General features: G+C 40.0%; 1 protein-coding gene across 5 annotated transcripts in view; it reads right to left on the bottom strand.

Moving 5' to 3' along the window:
• The window catches only part of LOC122548553 (cullin-9), a 199,871-nt gene that overhangs the window by 60,150 nt on the left and 118,701 nt on the right, over nucleotides 1–21,020 (bottom strand). For all 5 annotated transcript variants that reach the window (XM_043687355.1, XM_043687359.1, XM_043687356.1 and 2 more), the window contains 8 exons: nucleotides 20,697–20,792; nucleotides 20,329–20,504; nucleotides 16,013–16,146; nucleotides 13,555–13,740; nucleotides 7,695–7,822; nucleotides 5,943–6,125; nucleotides 1,763–1,920; nucleotides 352–553 (listed from right to left, as the gene is read on the bottom strand). In XM_043687355.1, coding sequence (XP_043543290.1) covers nucleotides 352–553; nucleotides 1,763–1,920; nucleotides 5,943–6,125; nucleotides 7,695–7,822; nucleotides 13,555–13,740; nucleotides 16,013–16,146; nucleotides 20,329–20,504; nucleotides 20,697–20,792 — 1,263 coding nt within the window. The remainder of the gene's footprint in view (nucleotides 1–351; nucleotides 554–1,762; nucleotides 1,921–5,942; nucleotides 6,126–7,694; nucleotides 7,823–13,554; nucleotides 13,741–16,012; nucleotides 16,147–20,328; nucleotides 20,505–20,696; nucleotides 20,793–21,020) is intronic.

The raw sequence follows: 21,020 nt of genomic DNA, 5'->3' as shown, positions 1-21,020 counted from the left end.
TTGTCTGAAACTTTGCTTCTGGTGAAGAAATTCACACACTAAACTGAGTTCAGACATTTCAGATCTCTGTTGGATTTATCAGTAATTATCTTTATTGAGGATGCTCCACAACTGAACTATTCCAGCTAATTCATAATTCAAGAAAGGCTGAATCTGCTACTTTGTATAGAAAAAGGCTCAAATTGTTGAATGTTTTCAAGTAACTGAAGTCTCTCAGTTCACAGTTTTCTATTAAAAAAATTCACAAGACCAAGAAATAGATTGAACTCCCACAGATTCGTGTGAAGGGACTATAGGTGCTGCAACTCCAACCTGCCTTTGTGCCAATGTAAGTGGACATCATCTACTCACTTCGTCATCCACATCCTCCAGTTTCTTGTCAAGTTGTTGCAACCTGTAAAGGTGGAATTCCTGTTGTAGCTCATCTGACGCAGTCAGATTCTTCAGCATCTGTTGAGGGTATCTGCTGGGGAAACAGGCCCCAATGTGATCGATCACAGCTCGCTCTAACCACACTTTGCCCTGGCCCAAAAGGCGATCCGCCAGATAGTATCTGTCAACAAGGAAGAGTTCAGAGAAAACAGCAACAAAAAGTTTATTTCAAGATATTTCCATTCATAACTTGCTGCTGATTACAACTAGAGAGAAGTAAAGTGATGATGAGCTGCTTTCTTGAAGCCATAATTCTATTGAATGGTGGAGCAGGTTGACGGGGGCCAAATGTCTTACTCCTGTTGCTACTTCGTATGGTCTTACAACAATCAGGTAGGGAGGGGGTACTGCATCTTCAGTATTAATGGAGCTACATTCATCTAACCATTGGAAAGTATTCCATCACACTTCTGATTCATGCTGAGACAAAATATTTAAGCTCAAATTTACTCTGGCAATCACTGTGTTCAAGACAGCGCTCCAGATGAGCTTCTAATCAATCATGACCCCCCGAATTTTTTGTGTGTTTTTTAATGTGTGTGTGTTTGTGGGTTGGGGGTGTGTGTTGGGCGCATTATTGATTCATAGGAGGTGGGCAGTTCTGACAATGCCAGCATTTGCTGCCATTCCTTAATTTTTTTTCAACCAACTGGTTTGTTAAGAATCAATGACATTACGATGTCTCAAGTCACATGAAGAACTGACCAGCTAAGGATGGCAGGTTTCCTTCCCTAAATCGTATTAGTAAACCAAAGTGCAGTTTAAAAATACAGTTGATTATAGTTTTATATTCCAGACTTTATTAACTGATTTCAAATTCCACCAGCTGCTTTCATAGGATTTGAAGCCATCTCTCCAGGACATGGATGTGAAAGTGCCAGTGTTGGACTGGGATGGACAAAGCCAGAAGTCACACAACACCAAGTTATATTCAAAAGATCTATGAAATCACAAGCTTTCAAAGCGCTGCTCCTTCATCAAGTGAAGTCTCCTCCTGTTGAACTATAACCCGGTGTTGTGCATCTTCTGACTGTCTCCAGAATGTTAGCCTGCACTTCTGGATTAGCACCATTTCCTCTCAATAGTAGCAGCAGCCCTGCTAAACGCCCTAGAAAGTGGCTGTGCTCTCATTTTGGAGATAACCATTGTTCTTCATTGCTACTTAATAGAAAATTGGTTGTCACCTTGGTATTGCTGCTTGTGGCTGATTTTTCTCAGGGATTACAAATGGAGCTCTGAAATCAGGACTTATCAAACCATTAGGAACTTGAACCAATAGCTAAGATATTACCGTCCTCTTTATCACCATTTATGTAAACATTCTCTTTACCTGTAGAAATGTTCAAACATGTTAGCGAGCTCAAGTCCAGAGAGGAACAGCATCGGCTCCAGGAATTGCTGCAGCTGGTTTAGTGTTTCCACTTTACTTGTGCTCATTTCGCTTTCTTGGATACGTTGATCAATGTACTGAGCAAACCGTTCACTGACCTGAAGGACAGGGGTATATTTAACTCATTCCATTACGACAAGGTTTTCAATAACAAAACACACTCATGTGCCCTTCCTACCTTCATCGCCATTTTTCCTAATGTTCTCTTCCAGACCACCTTCTGTCTGACACACTGTCCTGACCACAATTCTCAATGAATTCTCAATAATGAAAGACACCAGTGTTGGACTGAGGTGGACAAAGTTAAAACTCACCCAACACCAAGTTATAATCCATCAGGTTTATTTGAAAATACTAGCTTTCGGAGTGCTGCTCCTTCAGGTGGTTTGTATGATTTTTAACAATGAATTCTCAATCAACTAATCTCTTGGCCAAATATCTAACATTGGGGATGGACCCCTTTCCTTATGTAATGTTGTCGCTCTCCGCCTCTTTGAAAAGTGCCATCAATTCCTTCCTCCAAAAGGCTGGTCAACCATCAAGGACGGTCACCTTGCAAACTACCACTATCTCCAAAAACATTTTCTTCTACAAATTGGAAATTCTTAACTATATTTAGATTGGAATTATAAATTAGAATTTCTACTTGTGACATGGCTGTACAAAGGCATTATTTTCTTCCACCATTGACCACCCCCCATCTCCAGTAATCACAATTCAGTAATTCCTGTATTTTAAATTAGACCACATTTCTTCACTGCGTCCATCTGCATTCAGGCCTTACTGCAGGATCATCTCGAAATGTAAAGACAACCAACCCAACATCACACCTCCTCTCACACCCCAGCAACAAACCTGTCTACTTTTCACAACTGCATATGACCCTGTCAATACCTTTCTTCCATCATCCTCAACTTCAACATGTGTAAGGACACTTTCGCCACCAAGTTTGAGACAATCTGATCAGTTTCCTCCCTCCCACTAGCCCATTCAGTCAACCTCCCTCTAAAAGTCCCCAATACTCTTGCTAAGATCTACCACCACTGAACTGCTGATTACCCAACATCCCCTCCCAGTGCCTGTGTTTGTTGACATGATCGATGGTCTTTGTCTTCAGACTCGATGGACATTGTACTCTCAATAATCAAACCTTGACCCCTTAGTTCTTAGAAAATAATCCCCCATCTCCAAAATCCATCTTCTCTTCAGAGTTCTTGAACATGTCATCCAGACACCCAATCTCCAAAACCCACGGCCAGCTATGCGAAAGCTCCATGTTTTAAACCCTCCAATCAGCTTTCCACATCTGACACTGCATCCAAATAACTCAAACATGACAAATGACATTCTATGTGGGAACAAATGAATAAATCAAACCTTTCATTTTTTAAACTGGTCAGCAGCTGTTGGTAGGACTGACCACACTAATCCTGACAACACAAGGGGAGAATGTGAATGCTTCAGTAGGATACCATATAGTCAGGGAGACTGAGGAACTGATAAGTTATTTAATTGGCCAACAAGTTGGCAAAAGGTGTATAATGTGGGAAAATGCAAAGTTGGTCATTTTGGAAGGGAGAACAAAAGAATGGAGTAAAACTGCTGGAAAGCTGCAACACCTGTGCGCATAAAACACAGAAGGTTGGCATACAAGAGTAGCAGGTAATCAAGAAAGTTAATGGAATATTGGCCCTTATTTCAAGGGGGTTGCTGATTTAGAGTGGGGAAGTCTTACTTCAAGTGTGTAAGGTGCTGGCGAGAGCACATCTGCAAGTCTGAGCGCTGCTTTGGTCCCCTAGCTGAAAGTAAGGTAAAATTTCATTGGAGGCAGTTCAGAGAAAATTCACTCGGATGATCCCTGGAATAGAGGAATTGTCTCGTGTGCAAAGGCTAAACAGGTCGGGATGGTACCCATTGGAGTTCAGAAGAATAAGAGCTAATCTCAGTCAACAATAAAGGATTCTTAAGGGGCTTGACAGGGTAAATGCTGAGAGGATGTGTCCCTTCATGAGTGTGTCTAGGATCAGAAGGCACTGTCTCAGAACAAAGGGACATCAATTGAAGGCAGAGATGAGGAGGAATTGTTTTCTCAGAGTTGAATGTCTTTGAAACTTCTTGCCAAAGAAAGCTGTAAAGGCAGAGCCCTTGTGTATATTTCAGGTTAAATGCTGGATTCTTCATCAGTAGGGGGATTAAGGGTGAAAGGGAAAGGGCAGGAAAGTGGAAGTAAGGGATGCCTGATCAGCCACGACCGGCTTGAAGGGGCTGAACCGTCTACTTCTGTTTCTATTTCCTATGGTTGTATGGTTTAAGGCATCTCCTTATGTGGAGTACAACATTGAGTGGAAGGGAATGATCCTGTTCTTGTGGTCCAATGAATACCAACGATATAGCTTGGACAAAGAAAGGTTCTTCTTAGAACGCTTGAGCATAAAAAGGACTAAATTATAAAAGCAGAACCAGGAAAGTAGTAATTTCTGCATATGAGAAAATTGGAGCAGGGTAAGAAAGATGCGAGGACTGAGTCTGTTTCACGATTGGTGTAAGAGAAATAGGGTGCCAATCAAGTCCTGAATGGTGTTCCTGCAGTCATCTGGGAGAGTGGGGAGTATCCCATAACACTCTTGTCTTGAGTCTTATGGATGGAAGACAGACTTGGAAAGTGAATGGAACATATTTGGAAAAGACAGAAAAATAGCAAAGGAGAGGGACAGCTCTTTTAACAGGGGATGAGAAAAGTATCAGGGTGAGAAATAATCGTCTCAAAGTAGTACGATTCGGGGCGGGGGGGGGGGGGCATTAATGAAATAGAAAAGAAAAATGCTATTGGTGGGGTAGTTTAAGTCATAAGATGCCGTATAAAAAATTGTAGAAAAGGGTAAAGTTAATGACTTTGTGGTTACAGCATCGGCCAATACAAAAATTGTTTCACAAACAGGAAACAATCCAAAAATAAATGAGTCATTTTCAGGATAGCACCAACGTAAGGCTGTATTTATTCATTCACAGCAAGTGGGAATCACTGGTGAGACATTAATTATCCAAATTTAACTGTCATTGAGAAGGTGGAGGTGAGCTGCCTTCTTGAAACACTGCAGTCCATTTGCTGTAGTTAAATCCATAAGACTATTGGCACAAGGATGAAGCCTCAAATATTCACAAACTATATTAATGACCTAAATAAAGGGACCAAGTGTACTGCAGTCAAATTTGCGGACAATAAAAAGAGAGATGGAAAAGCAAGTAGGGAGGAGGATACAAGAAGTGCAAAGGGCTAGAGACAGGTGAAATGAATAGATTAAAATCAGACAGATGAAGTATACCATCAGCAATGTGACTTTCCTTTAATAGAAATAGAAACATAATATTTTATTTAAATGGGGAGAGATAACTTAAGGTTGTGGTGCAGAGGAACTTGGGTATCCTCATCGATGAAATGTAAGATGTTCGCAAGCTGATACAGTCTGTTGAGGAAGGCAAATGGAATGTTAGATTTTACTGCAAGAATGGAATACAACTGTTAGAAAGTTTACTACAACTGCACAGGGTGTTGGTGAATCAACACATGCTGTTGATAGTTTTCTTTTTGTCTTACTTAAAGACACATTTGCCATGGAATTCGTTTAACCAGTGATTCATGAGGTGAACAGATTGTCTTATGCAGAAAGGTTCAGCTAGTTGTGCCTATGTACATTGGACATTACAAGAATGAGAAGAAACAAGATTCTGAGGGGATAATGCTGAGAGGAAGCCCTTATAGTATGGAACATAGGGGGGCATGGTTTCAAAACAGGGGAAGAGGAGGAGGAATTTATTGTGTCTGTGGATTCTCTGTCAAAAAGAGCATTGGAGCCTGGGAGATGGAATAGATTCACTACCAAATTAGACAGAATTTGATTGACAAGAGAATCAAGAGTTTGCTGGAAAGTGGAGTTAAGTTTTATGATTTTTGAGAACAGACCAGGATCTAGAGGGGGAAATTGCTCCTACTGCTATTTCTTACTTTCTTTGATTCTGCTTGTACCCAGAGTTTGAATATCACATGGCCTCAGGCAATACAAGATGGGCAGACTGTAGCTGGAGTTGTTCAGTGAGGTCAGCTGGTCATATTTTCACTTACATGCATGGCAGTGAGGTGGGATAGCTGAAGCAGAGCTGCTGAGAAGCCCTTGCGCATTGCTAATACAAAGGCCGTTTGCTGGCCAAACAGTTCCTCCATGGCATTCTTCAACTTCAGGTACATGTCCCTGTAACGTTTGACAAAATCAGGAGAATTCCATGCTCCATCCAGGAATCGTTTTACCTGAAAGTACAGTCAGAACAAATGATAACACTACCATGGTCAGTTTTACATTATTTTTGCAATGTTTTAAAATTACTGCATCTGAGGCTCAATGTCTAAGCTAAATACTTAGATGTGGGGCCAATGAGTAAAACTAAGTAAATTTCTGCAACTGAGAACTCAAGTATTAACTCTTCCACTAATATTACACAAATTCTAGCAACACTCCATGAAATGAACCATTCCGTATGTTATTGGTTAAGTGTTTCAAATCTTACTTTTGAATACACAAATAATCAACCAACACGTTCATCCTGTCCTCAGTGAGGTGGGGTACAGTAATGCTAAAGTGATCAAACTGCTTGCACATTATGATTCCAATGTTCAATGTTAACATGGAGTAAAGGGATGACTGTCCTCATGAATAATGCCCCATGGTAGGATTCTGCATATGATCTGGGCGAGCACTGCAATACAGTATCAGAAATATCCTAAGAAAACATGAAACTAAAGCTACATCTACTCCAGGACTTTGGGTGGATAGTAACAAGTACAGGCCCTTTGTTCAAACAGCACAGTTCTCCTGGTGATTCACCAACAATCCTCCAATAACTAACACTCATTATCTCATTGCTGTTGACAGATCTGCTGTGTACAAATACTCACGGCACTTTAGAATAATTCAGATGACAAGAAGCAGAACCAAATGAAGACTGATCCAATCTTAAACCAATTAGAAAGGAACACTGCCTCAATGTCAATTAATTAAATTACATCATCCCATCATGCCCTGGGTTGTGGTGTGAAAAAATGTTAACAAACATCAGCTTTCAGTAACCACAGTATACACCGAGCGTGAAACTGATGTCTGAAGAGCCTGCTGACCCCAATCAGAAGCAAGAGACCAGAGTCTATGTATTGACTGGGAAGCAAGGATCATAACATACCATAATGTCACTACCTTGCATTAAGTTTTAGTTTATAACAGAAGTAAAGTTTCCTGAGTTACCTCAGCACAGTAACACGTAGCAGGGTGCTACTATTAAAGTTTGTATATCATATCAACACAAACATGAAAAGCTGTGTTTTAATTACTTTGTAACAGGTTATTATTTCATATACTCAAACGACATGTATGACAAAGTATGCAATCCAGTCCACAATGTAATCAATCTGCCCCAACCCCACACACAACTACGTTCTCACCCCCGACACACACACCCACACCCCTTCCATCAAAGCCTCTCAGCCACACCCAACCATATACTTCCACTCATGCCGTCTCTTCACATAACTCCATTCCCATTTGCTTCTTTTCCACTCACTCCATCTTCAGTCACCCATCAGGACCACAATCCACTGTAGAAGGGCTCTCGCAGGTAGAAGGAGATCAGCAGCTACAGCAGGTTTGGCCTCCTCATCTCCCGAACACAGGGAGAGTAAAAAAGCAAGTCGGAATTGGCAGTGGATTAAAAGGAGGAAGGGCACCCGAGGCCCGGCAGATGAAAAGCAGCACATTAAAACATGAAACTGCATGACCTGAAAGTCAGAATTCCACAAGCCGAGGAAATTCCTTATCCCTGCACTTGCCTGTTGCTGTACGATTCCATGCCAACACTGTGCTATTCCAGATATGCTGCTGGGCTTGCTCACCATCTGCCCTTTCACAGATCCAGAGCTGCTGCTGCTGCTGCTGTCTTTTGATTTGTTTTTGCCATCTGTAAAGCAAACACAACATGTATGACTTCCATTCCTCATTTTCAAATTCCACTTTCGAACGAATGCACTAAACAGCTTCAAGGCAACAAAGACCACCTCCACCTTGAGAATAATATTCAATCCCATACAGCACAGCCCTTTTAATCACAACCAGAGTTTGTGCACTCTGTCATATGTAGCAACCAGTAAACAGCAATTGAGCCAATTCATCACATCTTAAAATCAGAATGTCTGTCGATTAGCAATCAGTAACAGGGCCAGAATCTCAGAATAGTTAGTGAAGAGGTGACAATTCAACCCATCAAGTCTACACCAGCTCTCCAAATGAGCATCACCACTTAAGACAATAGGTGCAGGAGTAGGCCATTCTGCCCTTCGAGATTCAATATGATCATGGCTGATCATCCTTAATCAGTATCCTGTTCCTACCTTATCTCCATAACCCTTGATTCCACTATCCTTGATAGCTCTATCCAACTCTTTCTTAAATGAATCCAGAGACTGGGCCTCCACTGCCCTCTGGGGCAGAGCATTCCACACAGCCACCACTCTCTGGATGAAGAAGTTTCTCCTCATCTCTGTCCTAAATGATCTACCCCGCATTTTTAAGCTGTGTCCTCTGGTTCAGCACTCACCCATCAGCAGAAACATGTTTCCTGCCTCTAGAGTGTCCAATCCTTTAATAATCTTATATGCCTCCCTATAACACTAAACATTGATTCTAATCAAATAATCAACCAATACTCTCTTGAAAAGCTTAATTAAAGCTAGCTGCACCACACTTGCAACCAATATATTTCAGACCCTTCCTTGTTGTGTGAAACAGTTACACATCCTATTTGCTTCTATTGCAATTTATGTTAAATCTGTGCCCTCTCATTCTTAATCCATTTAAGAGTGGGAACAGATTCTCCCCATCTACTTTGTCCAGACTCTCTATTTTGAAAAGTAATATTCAAACTCTTAGCTTTCGCCTTTCAAAGGGAAACATCCTGAATCCTCTTGTTTCTTACACATCACATTCACATAACTTGTTTCCTGAAGTAGGGAGCAGAGAACTGGAACAATGCTCCAGTTGAGACAACTGGTGTCATCTACATGTTTAGCATCACCTCCTTGCTCTTATACTTTATGTTCCATTAACTCCTCCCTCTCCCAGTCCTGCTATTCTGAATGAACTTCTACATCCAGTCCTGTTACCACACAATGTGTAGAGTGGTACCCTTTATATTATACTGTGTCTCCATGTTCTAAAAAAAATCACCTCGCGAATTCTCCTTGTTGAACTTCATCTGCCATCTATTGACCCACTCTACTAACTCAATGACTTTCTGTGGTTCTACACTGTCATCAGTTTACATTTTCAAGTTTTGTATCATGTGCAATTTTTGCACCTGCTCCCTGTACACAAAGGCCTTGGTCATTAATGCACATCAGGAAAAGCAAAAACCTCCCTCCCAGCCCCAAAATATCCATTAACTATCAATGATTTCCTATCAATCTTTTATATCCAAGTTGCTACGTTCCCTTCTATTCCATGAGCTCTAACTTTACTCATGTTAGCAACAAACACTTGAGAACCCCATGTACACCACATTAACAACATTACCCTCATCAACCGTGTGTTACCTCTTTAAAAAGCTCCAGCAAGCAACATGAACAGTGTTTTCCCTTAAGAAATCATGCTGGCTCTCCTTAATTTACACATGCCCATGTATAAGAGTAACTTTTAATTCGATCCTGATTTATTGTTTCTGGACATTTCCTCAAAGTTAAACTAACTGATCTGTAATTGCTGGACTTACTCCAGAGTCCTCTGGCAGCTCTCTGGGTCTAAGGAAGACTAACAATTATGATCAGAGTCTCTGCAATTTATGGTCTCATTTCCTTCAATAGCTTTTGATGCACTTCATTCAGTTCCTGCACCTTGTGCAAGTTAAACAGCTGTTGCAATACCACATCTACTCAAGTAAAATTTGACCCCCTATTCTTGGCAAAAAAAACCCTGGAATTTTCCATTTATCTTGCGTAAACTTTGACTCTAGTTCTTCACAGATAACAGATCAACATTTGAGAGTCATGGTTATTATCCTGTATGTAACTGTTACAAGGACATTTTTTTTTTCATGCCATTATATGATTTGATGTACAATTCACACAAATTTGGTGCGAAAGAGTCAGGTGACATTAACCTCATGGAATAGTCATATTCCTAGTTGAGGTTTTGAAATGTCTTCATTTTATGAAAAAATGACCTCCAGAACAAACAAAAAGCATACAGCAGCATTTATTTAAACCCCAAGTTATTGAAGTTGAAAAGATGACAAATAACTGTGCAGCAGGAAGAGAATTTTGTGTTTCAAAGAAACTTGAGAGACTGGAGAAAGATATCAAACTAACTTCAGACAATGCTAAATCAAAAGTGAGCCAGGGACAAAAGAGCTGCTGAGCGGGTACTTGAAAATCATCAAAATGGAAAATGTGTTAGTCTAAAACAGCATCCAAATCCACGCATGAATCAAATCAAAGGAGGGTGGAATTTTGGATTTTAAAGGCAAGTGCAGCATATGCACAAGATTCGTGAGAAGTCATGACTTAGTCCTTTGGCAGAGAACTAAGATTGCACAAAAGTTACCTGAGGTTACAAAGGGATCTTGACCAGATGGGCCAATGGGCCGAGGAGTGGCAGATGGAGTTTAATTTAGATAAATGCGAGGTGTTGCATTTTAGGAAAACAAATCAGAGCAGGACTTATACACTCAATGGTAAGGTCCTGGGGAGTGTTGCTGAACAAAGAGACCTTGGAGTGCAGGTTCATAGTTCCTCAAAAGTAGAGTCGCACGTAGATAGGATATTGAAGGAGGCATTTGGTATGCTTTCCTTTATTGGTCAGAGCATTGAGTATAGGAGTTGGGAGGTCATGTTGCTGTACAGGACATTGGTTAGGCCACTGTTGGAATATTGCGTGCAATTCTGGTCTCCTCTTTATCAGTAGTTGTGAAATCATGAGGGGCATGGATAGGATAAATAGACAATGTCTTTTCCCTGGGTGGAGGAGTCCAGAACTAGAGGGCATAGGTTTAGGGTGAGAGGGAAAAGATATAAAAGGGATCTAAAGAGTAACTTTTTCATGCAGAGGGTGGTACGTGTATGGAATAAGCTGACAGAAGTGGTGGAGGCTGGTACAATTACAACATTTAAAAGACATCTGGATGACTTTATGAATAGGAAGGGTTTAGAAGAATAAAGGCCAAGTGCTGGCAAATGGGACTAGAATAGGTTAGGATATCTGGTTGGCATGGACGAGTCGGACTGAATGGTTTATTTCCGTGCTGTACATCTCTATGACTAAGACTCAAAGTTACCAGCTGAACTAGAAGATATTAAGTTTCACCAGTTTTATAATAAAAAAATCAGCAGAAGAAACACTACAAGTTATAAGCATTGGGAACATGGACAAAATGCCTATTACTCTCGACATGACACAGAATCGAATGTAAACCAAAAAGGAGAAAAAGAAATATGGTGAGAACCATCAGCCATGAGAAAAGTAGGTTTACTTTAGTTCTTTCTTGTATGGCTGATGGCACCAAGTTAAAACCAATGGCTGCCTTTCAGAGAAAAGCTTTGCCAAAGGAGAAATTTCCAAAAGGAACAGTCATCCAGATGGATGCAGAAAATGGATAAAGGAAGTTTGGAATTTATGACTTGGTGGCCTATGCAAGGAAGAGAGTTTACTCGTCTGGGACCAGTTTAGATAATATCTGATAATATCAGATTGATATTATCTGTTGATAATATCTGATCACAGATCACCAACGTAGCTGTAATTCTTGGTGGACTTACAAGTGCTTTGCAACTAATAGATGTTGGCATCAATAAGCCATTTAAGGACATGATGAGAATGAACTGGAATATCTGGGTGTGAGATGAAGAAAAAAAGCTACATAAAAGGAGGCAGCTCCATCACTGCTACTGATCTGTGAATGAATTGTTGATTCATGGGAGGAAATAAAAGCTGACACTACTTTCAAATCATTCAAGAACTATGGAATTTCGAATGCATTGAACAAAAACAGAGGACGATTATCTATCGGATGACACAGAAGAGGATGTGCTACTTTTAACTTTGGACAGCAAAGATGAAGATGATCTATGCAATATCATTCATCCTGATGATTATGAAGCTTTAGTTGGCGTCGAATGTGTTGAACAGTGTGATTTTGCAGGATTTTAATGAAATTAAACATGCCAAATAAAGATCTAACATATAATTGTGATTTAAAGCCTTATTACGTTTCTACTTCACTTTGTGCATGTTTAAATACAAACTTATTGAATCACTTTTGCTTCTATTGTCTTTATCTGGTAATTACTGTAATTCATTTTTTTTATTTAGAGATCAATTGGGCTCTGTTAATGATATAGTACTTTGGACTATAGCATGAATTTCAGCCCTCTAAGGTAGTATCTGTGTAATAGAGCCAACCCCATGAATTTAACCTTAAAGTCTAAAAACTTTGACTTTTACATGAGTACAGAATGGTAATTACTAATAACTGTGGAGAAATCATAGAACTTTAATAAAATTAATGACGATTACTGGTTATTCCAAAGAACTTTCAAGCCAATGAAGTACTTTCCCAGAGTAATCATTGTTGTGTGAACGAAACAGGTTAGCCAATTTGCACATAGCAACCTTCCACAATATGACAGCAAATAATTCACCAGCTTGAGAAACCTTAACGAGGGGTAAATATGCGGATCATAAGACGTAGAAGCAGTAGGCCCTTCAGTCAATCAACTCTGCTCTGCCATTCCATGGGATCGTGGGTAATCTGATAATTTTCAATTCCATTTTCCTGCCTTTTCCCCATAACCTAGATTCCCTTTTACTGATTAAAAATGTCTGTCTCAGCCTTAACTATACTTAACAACCCAACCTTTACAATCCGTTGTGGCAAGATTTCCACAAATTCACTATCTGAATAAAAAAATCACCCTCATCAATCTTAAATGGGTGACTCCTCCTTATTCTGAGAATATGTCCTTCGTCCAACCTCTCTAAGAAAGGGGAAAAAAAAACTTTACATCCAACTCAGGATCTGGTTTGTTTCAATAAGAGCTCCTCTCATTCTTCTAAACTCCAATAAGTTCAAGCTGAACCTACACAAACTGGCCACGTCAGAATACAAACTGGTAATAAGCAGGCAATTCCAGAGCATCTGCTCCTTGACAGATCTGTCGGTGACCTCTTCCATCACTTGATGATCCTTAATCAACATAGTAACATTGCTTCCTTCAGAATACTCTGAGCCAGAAAGCTTAACTTGCTGGTCTAAAAATATAAATGTGACGTGTCTTACAAGGTAAATTTGTTAAGAGTGAGAAATATAAATATTCAAATTCTGCTCCACAAGGTAAATGTGATAGCAGTATTTTTGGCACAAACTCCATTTCACACTTGACTTCAGTGACAGTGAATAAATGGAGGTACTGCAGAGTGGGGGCAATGCTGGTACTTGGATGAGTAACATAGTAAGGAATGCTCACAGTGAGAGCACTTCAAAATAATCCATTTACATGATGCACTTAGGGTCACAAGAGAAGTGAGAAAGGACATTAGTGTAAGTCTACTCTTTCTCACACCATATTTCACTTTGCAACAAGTTCAGTGAACCTCATGAATACATAATATACACAGGGTTTTATTTACGATTAGTACCCTTACCAGGTTTAGCGGCTGGCTTTATGTCTTCCATTTCCATCCAACTAGTATCTACATGAACCAGAAGATGGCAGAGACGCCGAACCCTGGAATTAAAGATGGCAGTTCTGCCTTTGCCCCGCTTTGAGACTTCTGAATTCTCCAGATATTCAGTCAGCAGCCAGGATAATGGGCTAGGATTAGTGTTGTCTAAAGCAAGACAAAATGACACCAGAACTTTGAAACAAACATACAAGACAACAACTTAGAGGTAAGTGTTCTGCTAAAGTTTTGCCATTCAGAAAACCATGTTGTCACAAAGTATATTTAATGCATATAATGGGAGAGGGAGAAAAACCACTAACCTGGAAATGAATTGGGATATGTGGGAGGTGACGCACTTGGGCAGGACAAACAGTGAAGATGGTTATCTAAGATTACAAAGCAATCTTGGTCAACTGGCTGAACAGCGACAGATGGAGTTTAATTTGGATAAATGGGAGGTACTGCATTTTTGTTAAACAAAGGTAAGACTTAAAATTTAGGCTTTGGGTAGTGCTGTAGAACCTCTGAGCTCAGGTACATAATTGTTTAAAGCTTCCTTCACATATAGATAGGGTGTTTAATAAGGCGTTGAGCACGCTTGCCTTCACCTCTCAAACCTTTGAGTAAAGAAGCTGGGATGCCATGTTGAGGCTGCATAGAACATTGGCGAGGCCTCTCCTGGAGTAGTGCGCCCAGTTTCTGGATGCACGGTTACAGGAAGGATATTATTAAATTGGAGAGAGTTCAGAAGAGATTTGTCAGAATGCTGCCAGGAATGGAGGGTCTGAATTATAAGGAGAGGCTCGGAAGTTTTTCACTGCAGTGTAGGAGGTTGAGAAGTGACCTTATAGAGGTTTATAAAATCATGAGGGGCATAGATAAGGTGAATGACAGGTGTCCTTTTCCTTGGGTGGAGGATTTCAAGACAAGGGGACATATTTTTAAGGTGACAGGAGAAAGATTCACAAAAGACACGGGGCGCAATTTTTTTTTTGAAAGAGTGGCTCATGTGTGGAGTGAACTTCCAGAGGAAGTAGTGGATGTGGATACAGTTACAACATTTAAAAGACATTTGGATTAGTACATGAATAAGAAATATCCGGACGAATGTGGGTCAAGCACAGGCAAGTGGGACTAGTTTAGCTTGGGATTATGGTCGGCGTGGGCTAGTTGAATCGAAGGATCCATTTCCGTGCTCTATGCCTCTAAACAAGGCCATACATGATGAATGATTGGACCCTGGGAAGCAGAGGGATTTTGTTGTGCATATCCACTGGTCCCTTAAGGTAGCCTAATAATGTGCTTGAAGAGGAATGCGAGATACTTGCCTCTATTAGCCAAAGCACAGAGTTTAAGAGCAGGAAAGTAATTTTGAAGCTTCATAAAACTTGGCTCAGTTACTGCTAGAGGAGTGATTAGAGGAGGGATGTAATAGCACTGGACAGGATGCAGAGGAAGTTTATCAAAATCAAAAACAGAAACTGATGGAAAAGCTTAGCAGGTCTAGCAACATCGATGGAGAGAAATCAGAGTTAACAATTCAGGTTACCTGATCTAAAATGTTAACTCTGATTTCACTCCACAGATACTGCCATACCTGCTGAATTTTTCAGCAATTTCTATTTTTGTCTCCGATTTACAGCATCCACAGTTCTTTCAGAGTTTATCAGAATGGTATTTGAGCTGGAGAGTTTTAGGTATGGAGAGAGTTTGGACAGATTGAGGTTGTTTACCTTGGGGCAGAGGAGATTCAGAGGAGACATGACTGAGATGCATAGCATAATAAATAGCATGGATAGGAATGGCAGTAACCTTTTCCTTTCACGAAGGGATAAACAACCAGAAGTGTGGATTGAAACCAAGAGTTGGGGACTAAGAGGGAATCTGAGGAAACTTTTCACCCAGAGGGTGATCGGAATCTCAAACTCACTGCATGCAATGGTGGCAGAGCAAAAACCCTCAGAATAGTTTTGTAGTATTTTTTTGCGTAATGCAATGTCAAGGCATACATAGCTGTGAGCCAAGGGCCTGAAAGCAAGATTACAATAGTTATATGCTTGTTTTTGAGTGCACAGACTTGATGGGCCAAAGGACCTTTTTCTGTGCTGTAGACCTCTACAACTAGGAAGTTCAGAGGAACAGAGACATCTTGCGGTGCTTATCCACAGATCCCTTAAAGCAGCAGGACAAGTTAGTAGAGTAGTTAAGGCGGTACATGGTAGGCTTGCCTTTATCAGTTGAGGAACAGATAATAGCCAATAATTTTACTACTGCATAATCAGATATGTTGTTCTCACTTCACTTTACTTGATTATCAATGTTCATTACCAGTAAACGTTCTGAGCACAAGAGTAGCAAAAGAAAATTTAAAGAGACATTGCTTATAAGTTCATATGCTATAATACTCTGGTGCATAACCTCAGTTTATGAGACATACCCAAAGCTGTGATACTGAATACAATGGGATTGATTAAAGCCTCCCAACAAGTCCGTCCTAATGCTTCAGCTGCCTCTGCATCTGGGAGGAAACGGTCAGCAAACATCTGCTCATGACGTAAAGCATTGTTTAACCTGCAAAAAAAAAACCAAAAGTAATCACTTTCCATGCATCCTTCACAAATACTCCTGATAGATTAAAGGTATTTTCTGAAGGTATCACTTAGGATTATACTAACTTTTATTATTCAGTGACAAATCATTGGTTTATACCCTTTTATGAAGCTAAGTAGGTGAACATCTTCAATGAATTTGGAAGAAAGATGATGCACACCTCCTAGGGAAAAAAATACTTTTGATTGGTCCTTTGAATTTTGCCCAGTGCTAATAAATAATGAAAGCTCTCTCTCCGGAGTCATATAGCGTGGAAACAGTTCATGGAATGCCCTGCCAGTAGCAGTGGTGGACTCTCCCTCATTATGGGCATTTAAACGGGCATTGGATAGGCATATGGAGGATAGTGGGCTAGTGTAGGTTAGGTGGGCTTGGATCGGCGCAACATCGAGGGCCAAAGGGCCTGTACTGCGCTGTATTCTTCTATGTTCTATGTTCTATGAAACAGACCCTTTGGTCCAACTCATCCATACCAACCGTGTTTCCCAAACTAAACTACTCCTATTTGCGTGCGTGTGGCCCATAGCCCTCTGAAACTTTCCTATCCACGTACATGCCCAAATGTAATTTAAATATTGTAACTGTACCTGCATCTACCACTTCCTCTGGCAGTTCATCCCACATACAAACCACTGCATGAAAATGTTGCTCCTCACGTTCCATTTAAATCTCTCTCCTCACCTAAATTATGCTCTGTAGCAATGTGGTTGACTCTTAATTGTCCCTCATGATTTTATAAACCACTATAAGGTTTCATAAACCTCAATCTCCCAGGCTTCAGTGAAAAAATCCCAGCCTATCCAGCCTCCTCTTCTAACTCAAACCCTCCAGTCCTGGTAACATACTAGTAAACCTTTCCTGAACCCTCTCCATTTAATAATATCCTTCCTGTAGAAGGGCAACCAGAATTGTACACAGTTCAGAAGTGGCTTCATTAATGCCCTGTAGAACCTCAATATGATGCCCCTACTCCTATACTGAACCATACGAGAAATGAAGGCAAGCATACTAAATGCCTTCTTAACCACCCTGTTTACCTATGATGCAACTTTCAAAGAACTATGTACCTAAACCCCAAGGTCCCTCTATATGACAGCACTACCCAGGGCCTAAACACTAATTGCATAAGTTCTGCCTTTGTTCATTTTACCAAAATACAATTCATGGCACTTATCCAAATTAAACTCCACCCCCACTCCTTGGCTCATTGGCCCAATTGATCATGATCAATTTTTAACCTTTGATAACTTTCTAACAAGCTTAAGTTCACTGCAGTATTTTCACTTAATCTTTGTGAGGTATCTTGATCTAACTAGTGCTTTTGATTTCTTTTAAAAGAAAAAGTAAGAGCTTAACTCAGAATGTTCCTTCAAGCTCCAATAATGCCACATTCCTTTCAAATGCTTGCATGAAAAACCAAAGATTTCAATAACTGTCCACTGGACGATTAGGTACAGGCAATAAGTGCCAGCCTAGCCAGTGATGTCCTCATCCCAGGAATGAATTAAAAAACATTAAATAAAAAGAAACTGGCTTATCTATAGCAAAAATTATAAAAGCCCCTGTTTGAATCATGGAACCTACTTCCAACACCTTTTCAGGAGAGTTCCAAGACACTCAACCCTCAGGAGAAAAAACATCAGCTCACATGTTTGAAATGGGTGACGTCTGAGTGTTTAAACTGTGACTAACATTCCCTTAAAGCCCCATGGTTGACTGGGTGTGCAGTTGCTGACATTCCACACAAGGCAATCAGTGTACCAATGTGGATTGCAGCATTGACTTCGAAGGCCCAGACAGAATGAAAATTAGAGGGAACCCTAACAGCAACTCCGAGTTCCAGATTCTCCCAAAAGAGAAAATATCCTCTCCCCTTCTACCTATCAAAAAACTTCACGATCTGCAATGCTTCAATCACGTCTCCTCTAACTCTTCCAAACTGTCAGCATCAGCAACAAAACTGCTCCTTTGTCTTACAACATAATTTTAGTTTACTTCCTTGACTACAAGAATAAGGTCTTTCCCACTGAAATAAAATTTTCACAACCTGCTAGCAGTTTGATTTGCTCTACAATTAATTGAAGCAGATCTGGAAGGAACTAAATCTATCCCAACCACCCTTAGGGTGACTGATTTTTTTGTTTTAAATCTCCCCTCCAATCATTTTACCAATCACTTTAAATGTATACTCCCTACTGACCTTTCTGCCATGGTAGGTAGGTCCTTCCCATTAACTCCATCCAAATCCTCACTATTTCATATCTTAATCCAATCTCCTCTCATTTGCCTCAATCCAAATTTGATACAAGGTGGGTGATTCATATATATTTTAATATCATTTATTTTTCGGTTTGGATTTTGAACTAGTGATATATGGGTTGTGCATGTATCTGAAGGAGTTTAATGAAGTTCTAAGTACTTCTGTCATCATGGTGACTTATTTTAACAGACAGAGAGAAAGACTTCCTAGAGTGTATTCAGATTTTGTTATCATTGTTTGCTTGGAAAATTCTCCCAAAGTAAGCAGGTGTGCATTAAGCTCCAGTTAGAAGGTCAGAGATTGATATTTTTTCTTTTGATTATGGGAAAACTACATTATCTATGAAAAATCTTTTATTATTTCAAGTAATGTTTGAGCAATTGAGGCTTTGTGGCTGAAGCTGGAAGTGTAAAGGCAGTTGGCCCTGAGAAAGGGAGTAGATATTTAGAATTGTTAAAAAGTAGGTTACCTCAGAGTAAGGAATCTAAAAATTCATGGGATGTGTCATTGGCTAGTCCAACATTAATGACTCATCCCTATTTTCCCCAGAGGTGGTGATGCGCTATCTACTTGAACTTGGCATACAGCAACTCATACAGTACTGCTAGCCAATATGAGAGGAATTGCGAAATATATTCAAATCAGATGACATACGGTTTAGACAGAAACTTTCATGTGATGTACACCCGCCTCACTAACCATAAAAAGCCAATTCTGACTTCATATGCAAATTTTATGCTCATGCCCACAAATTTACTTCTCAATTGTTAATACGTACTCAAAAAGCAGGGTCTCATAGTCAAAGGAAGACAAGTCACAAAAGACTCTTTGTTTCCTACTATTAAGTCAATTTTGCTTGCTATGTTTCCAGGTCCCATGGATGTTTCTTCTTAAAAATAAACAGATTTTGTTGGACTTCGACAAAAGCCTTACAAAATTCTATCCAAAATAACCATCAACTATAATCCACTCAAATCCTCCTTGTTACTTTCTCTCAAATGTCAATCAAGGTAGTAAGACAATCTTCCCTGAATAAATTATCCTCAAATAATCCTAAGTGACTAGCTTATGCTGTCTCAAAATAGATTCCAATAATGGGAATATATAATTAATAATAATTTTGTCTCACCAAAGTTTTAAACAACTGTTGCAGGATTTCCTTATCCCTGTCCTCCAAATGCTTTGCAAATACCAAAACCTTATTTGATTTCCTAAATGCCTTTGCAACCCCCTACCTTCGCATACCTTGTAAGCGTTTACTCAAGTCTGTCTGAAAATCCACATTAGAAGCTTCTCAACTTTTAAAATATATTCCATCTTCTATTCATTTTACCAAAGCAAATAACTTGACATTTCCCATCATCATACTGGGATGCTGTCACCTAGTTACCTAGCAACTCAACCCATCTCTGTGCAGCATCTGTACACGCTTCACAGGTGGTTTTCCCAAACGGCTGTGCTTGCTGACGCTTTTGAATCATTTATGCTCCGATTTCAGGGTGGGAAGTGCAGCCTAAGTGGAGCTGTGTGGAAAGGAAGGAGATGGAGACTGGGAGGGGAGAGATCAGGATTAGCAGGGATGGAGTTGGATACTTCATTCTCTATCGCTCTAACTCATTGATATGAAATTGGAAATTCCCACGGTTCATGTACTGACCTCTGTGGTATTTAATGCACCATCTGCCAAACTGAAAATGCCTTATATTTCCAATTATCTGCTACTTGTTTAATTAAACAATCCTCTAGCCATTCAACTCCTTCCAACACCATGAGCCTTTATTTGCATTTTAAAATAGGGGATGGCTTTGTTAGTCTAGCATGAATCCACCATCTGATTCCAAACAGTTGATGTTTTATGGTGCAACACCCTCCATGTAACTTACTTATTGAAAAGCTGTAGCAGCTGCATTTTGTCCTCCTGAATCTCCTGGCACCATGTGTGGGCCTTTGTCGTGTAGAAGAGGTAAGTCCGACAGCATAGCTGCTCTTTGAACACTGGCCAGAAGGTTGGCTTTGGCCCCAGAACCTCAAATCCATGAACACGCGTATCAATCCCTCCCTGAATTAAGAAAATATCAATTAAGGAGATATAGCAGCTCTGCTGAAGCTCCTCTACTCAAATAACACTACTGCACAGTAAGCATGAAGCTCAATAAATGAAGAAATTGGAGAATACATGGAGGAAATGCTTCGGTACTACTTCATAGATAACAACACTTATAATATATTGCAATATAATCAAAAGACTAACCTGCTGGCATCGCTTGATCCGAATCTGGATGATTGCCCAGTAACGGGTCATATTCTCCAGCAGTAACACACGGCTGGCAGTGGGTGCCACATTCACCTGCAAATAAAGACAGGGTCAGCAAGTGTGAGGTCTATCATAACAGAGGCTATTCTTTAGTATACATTTGTCGACAGCCAAATGGTAATTGTTAAAAAGACTCATTGCTCAAAGCATTCAGTACTCCATACAGAAGGAAATATTCAAAGTAAATGATGGATTCTCCTATTGTTTTGACAGTTGTTTTATCAGAAATTAAATGATTTATGTCAATGCATCAATGGAACA

Source organism: Chiloscyllium plagiosum, chromosome 3 (assembly GCF_004010195.1).
Source record: "Chiloscyllium plagiosum isolate BGI_BamShark_2017 chromosome 3, ASM401019v2, whole genome shotgun sequence".
Lineage (NCBI taxonomy): Eukaryota > Metazoa > Chordata > Chondrichthyes > Orectolobiformes > Hemiscylliidae > Chiloscyllium > Chiloscyllium plagiosum.
The sequence above is the reverse complement of the archived record's forward strand: the minus strand, read 5'-3'. Positions and strand labels throughout refer to the sequence as shown.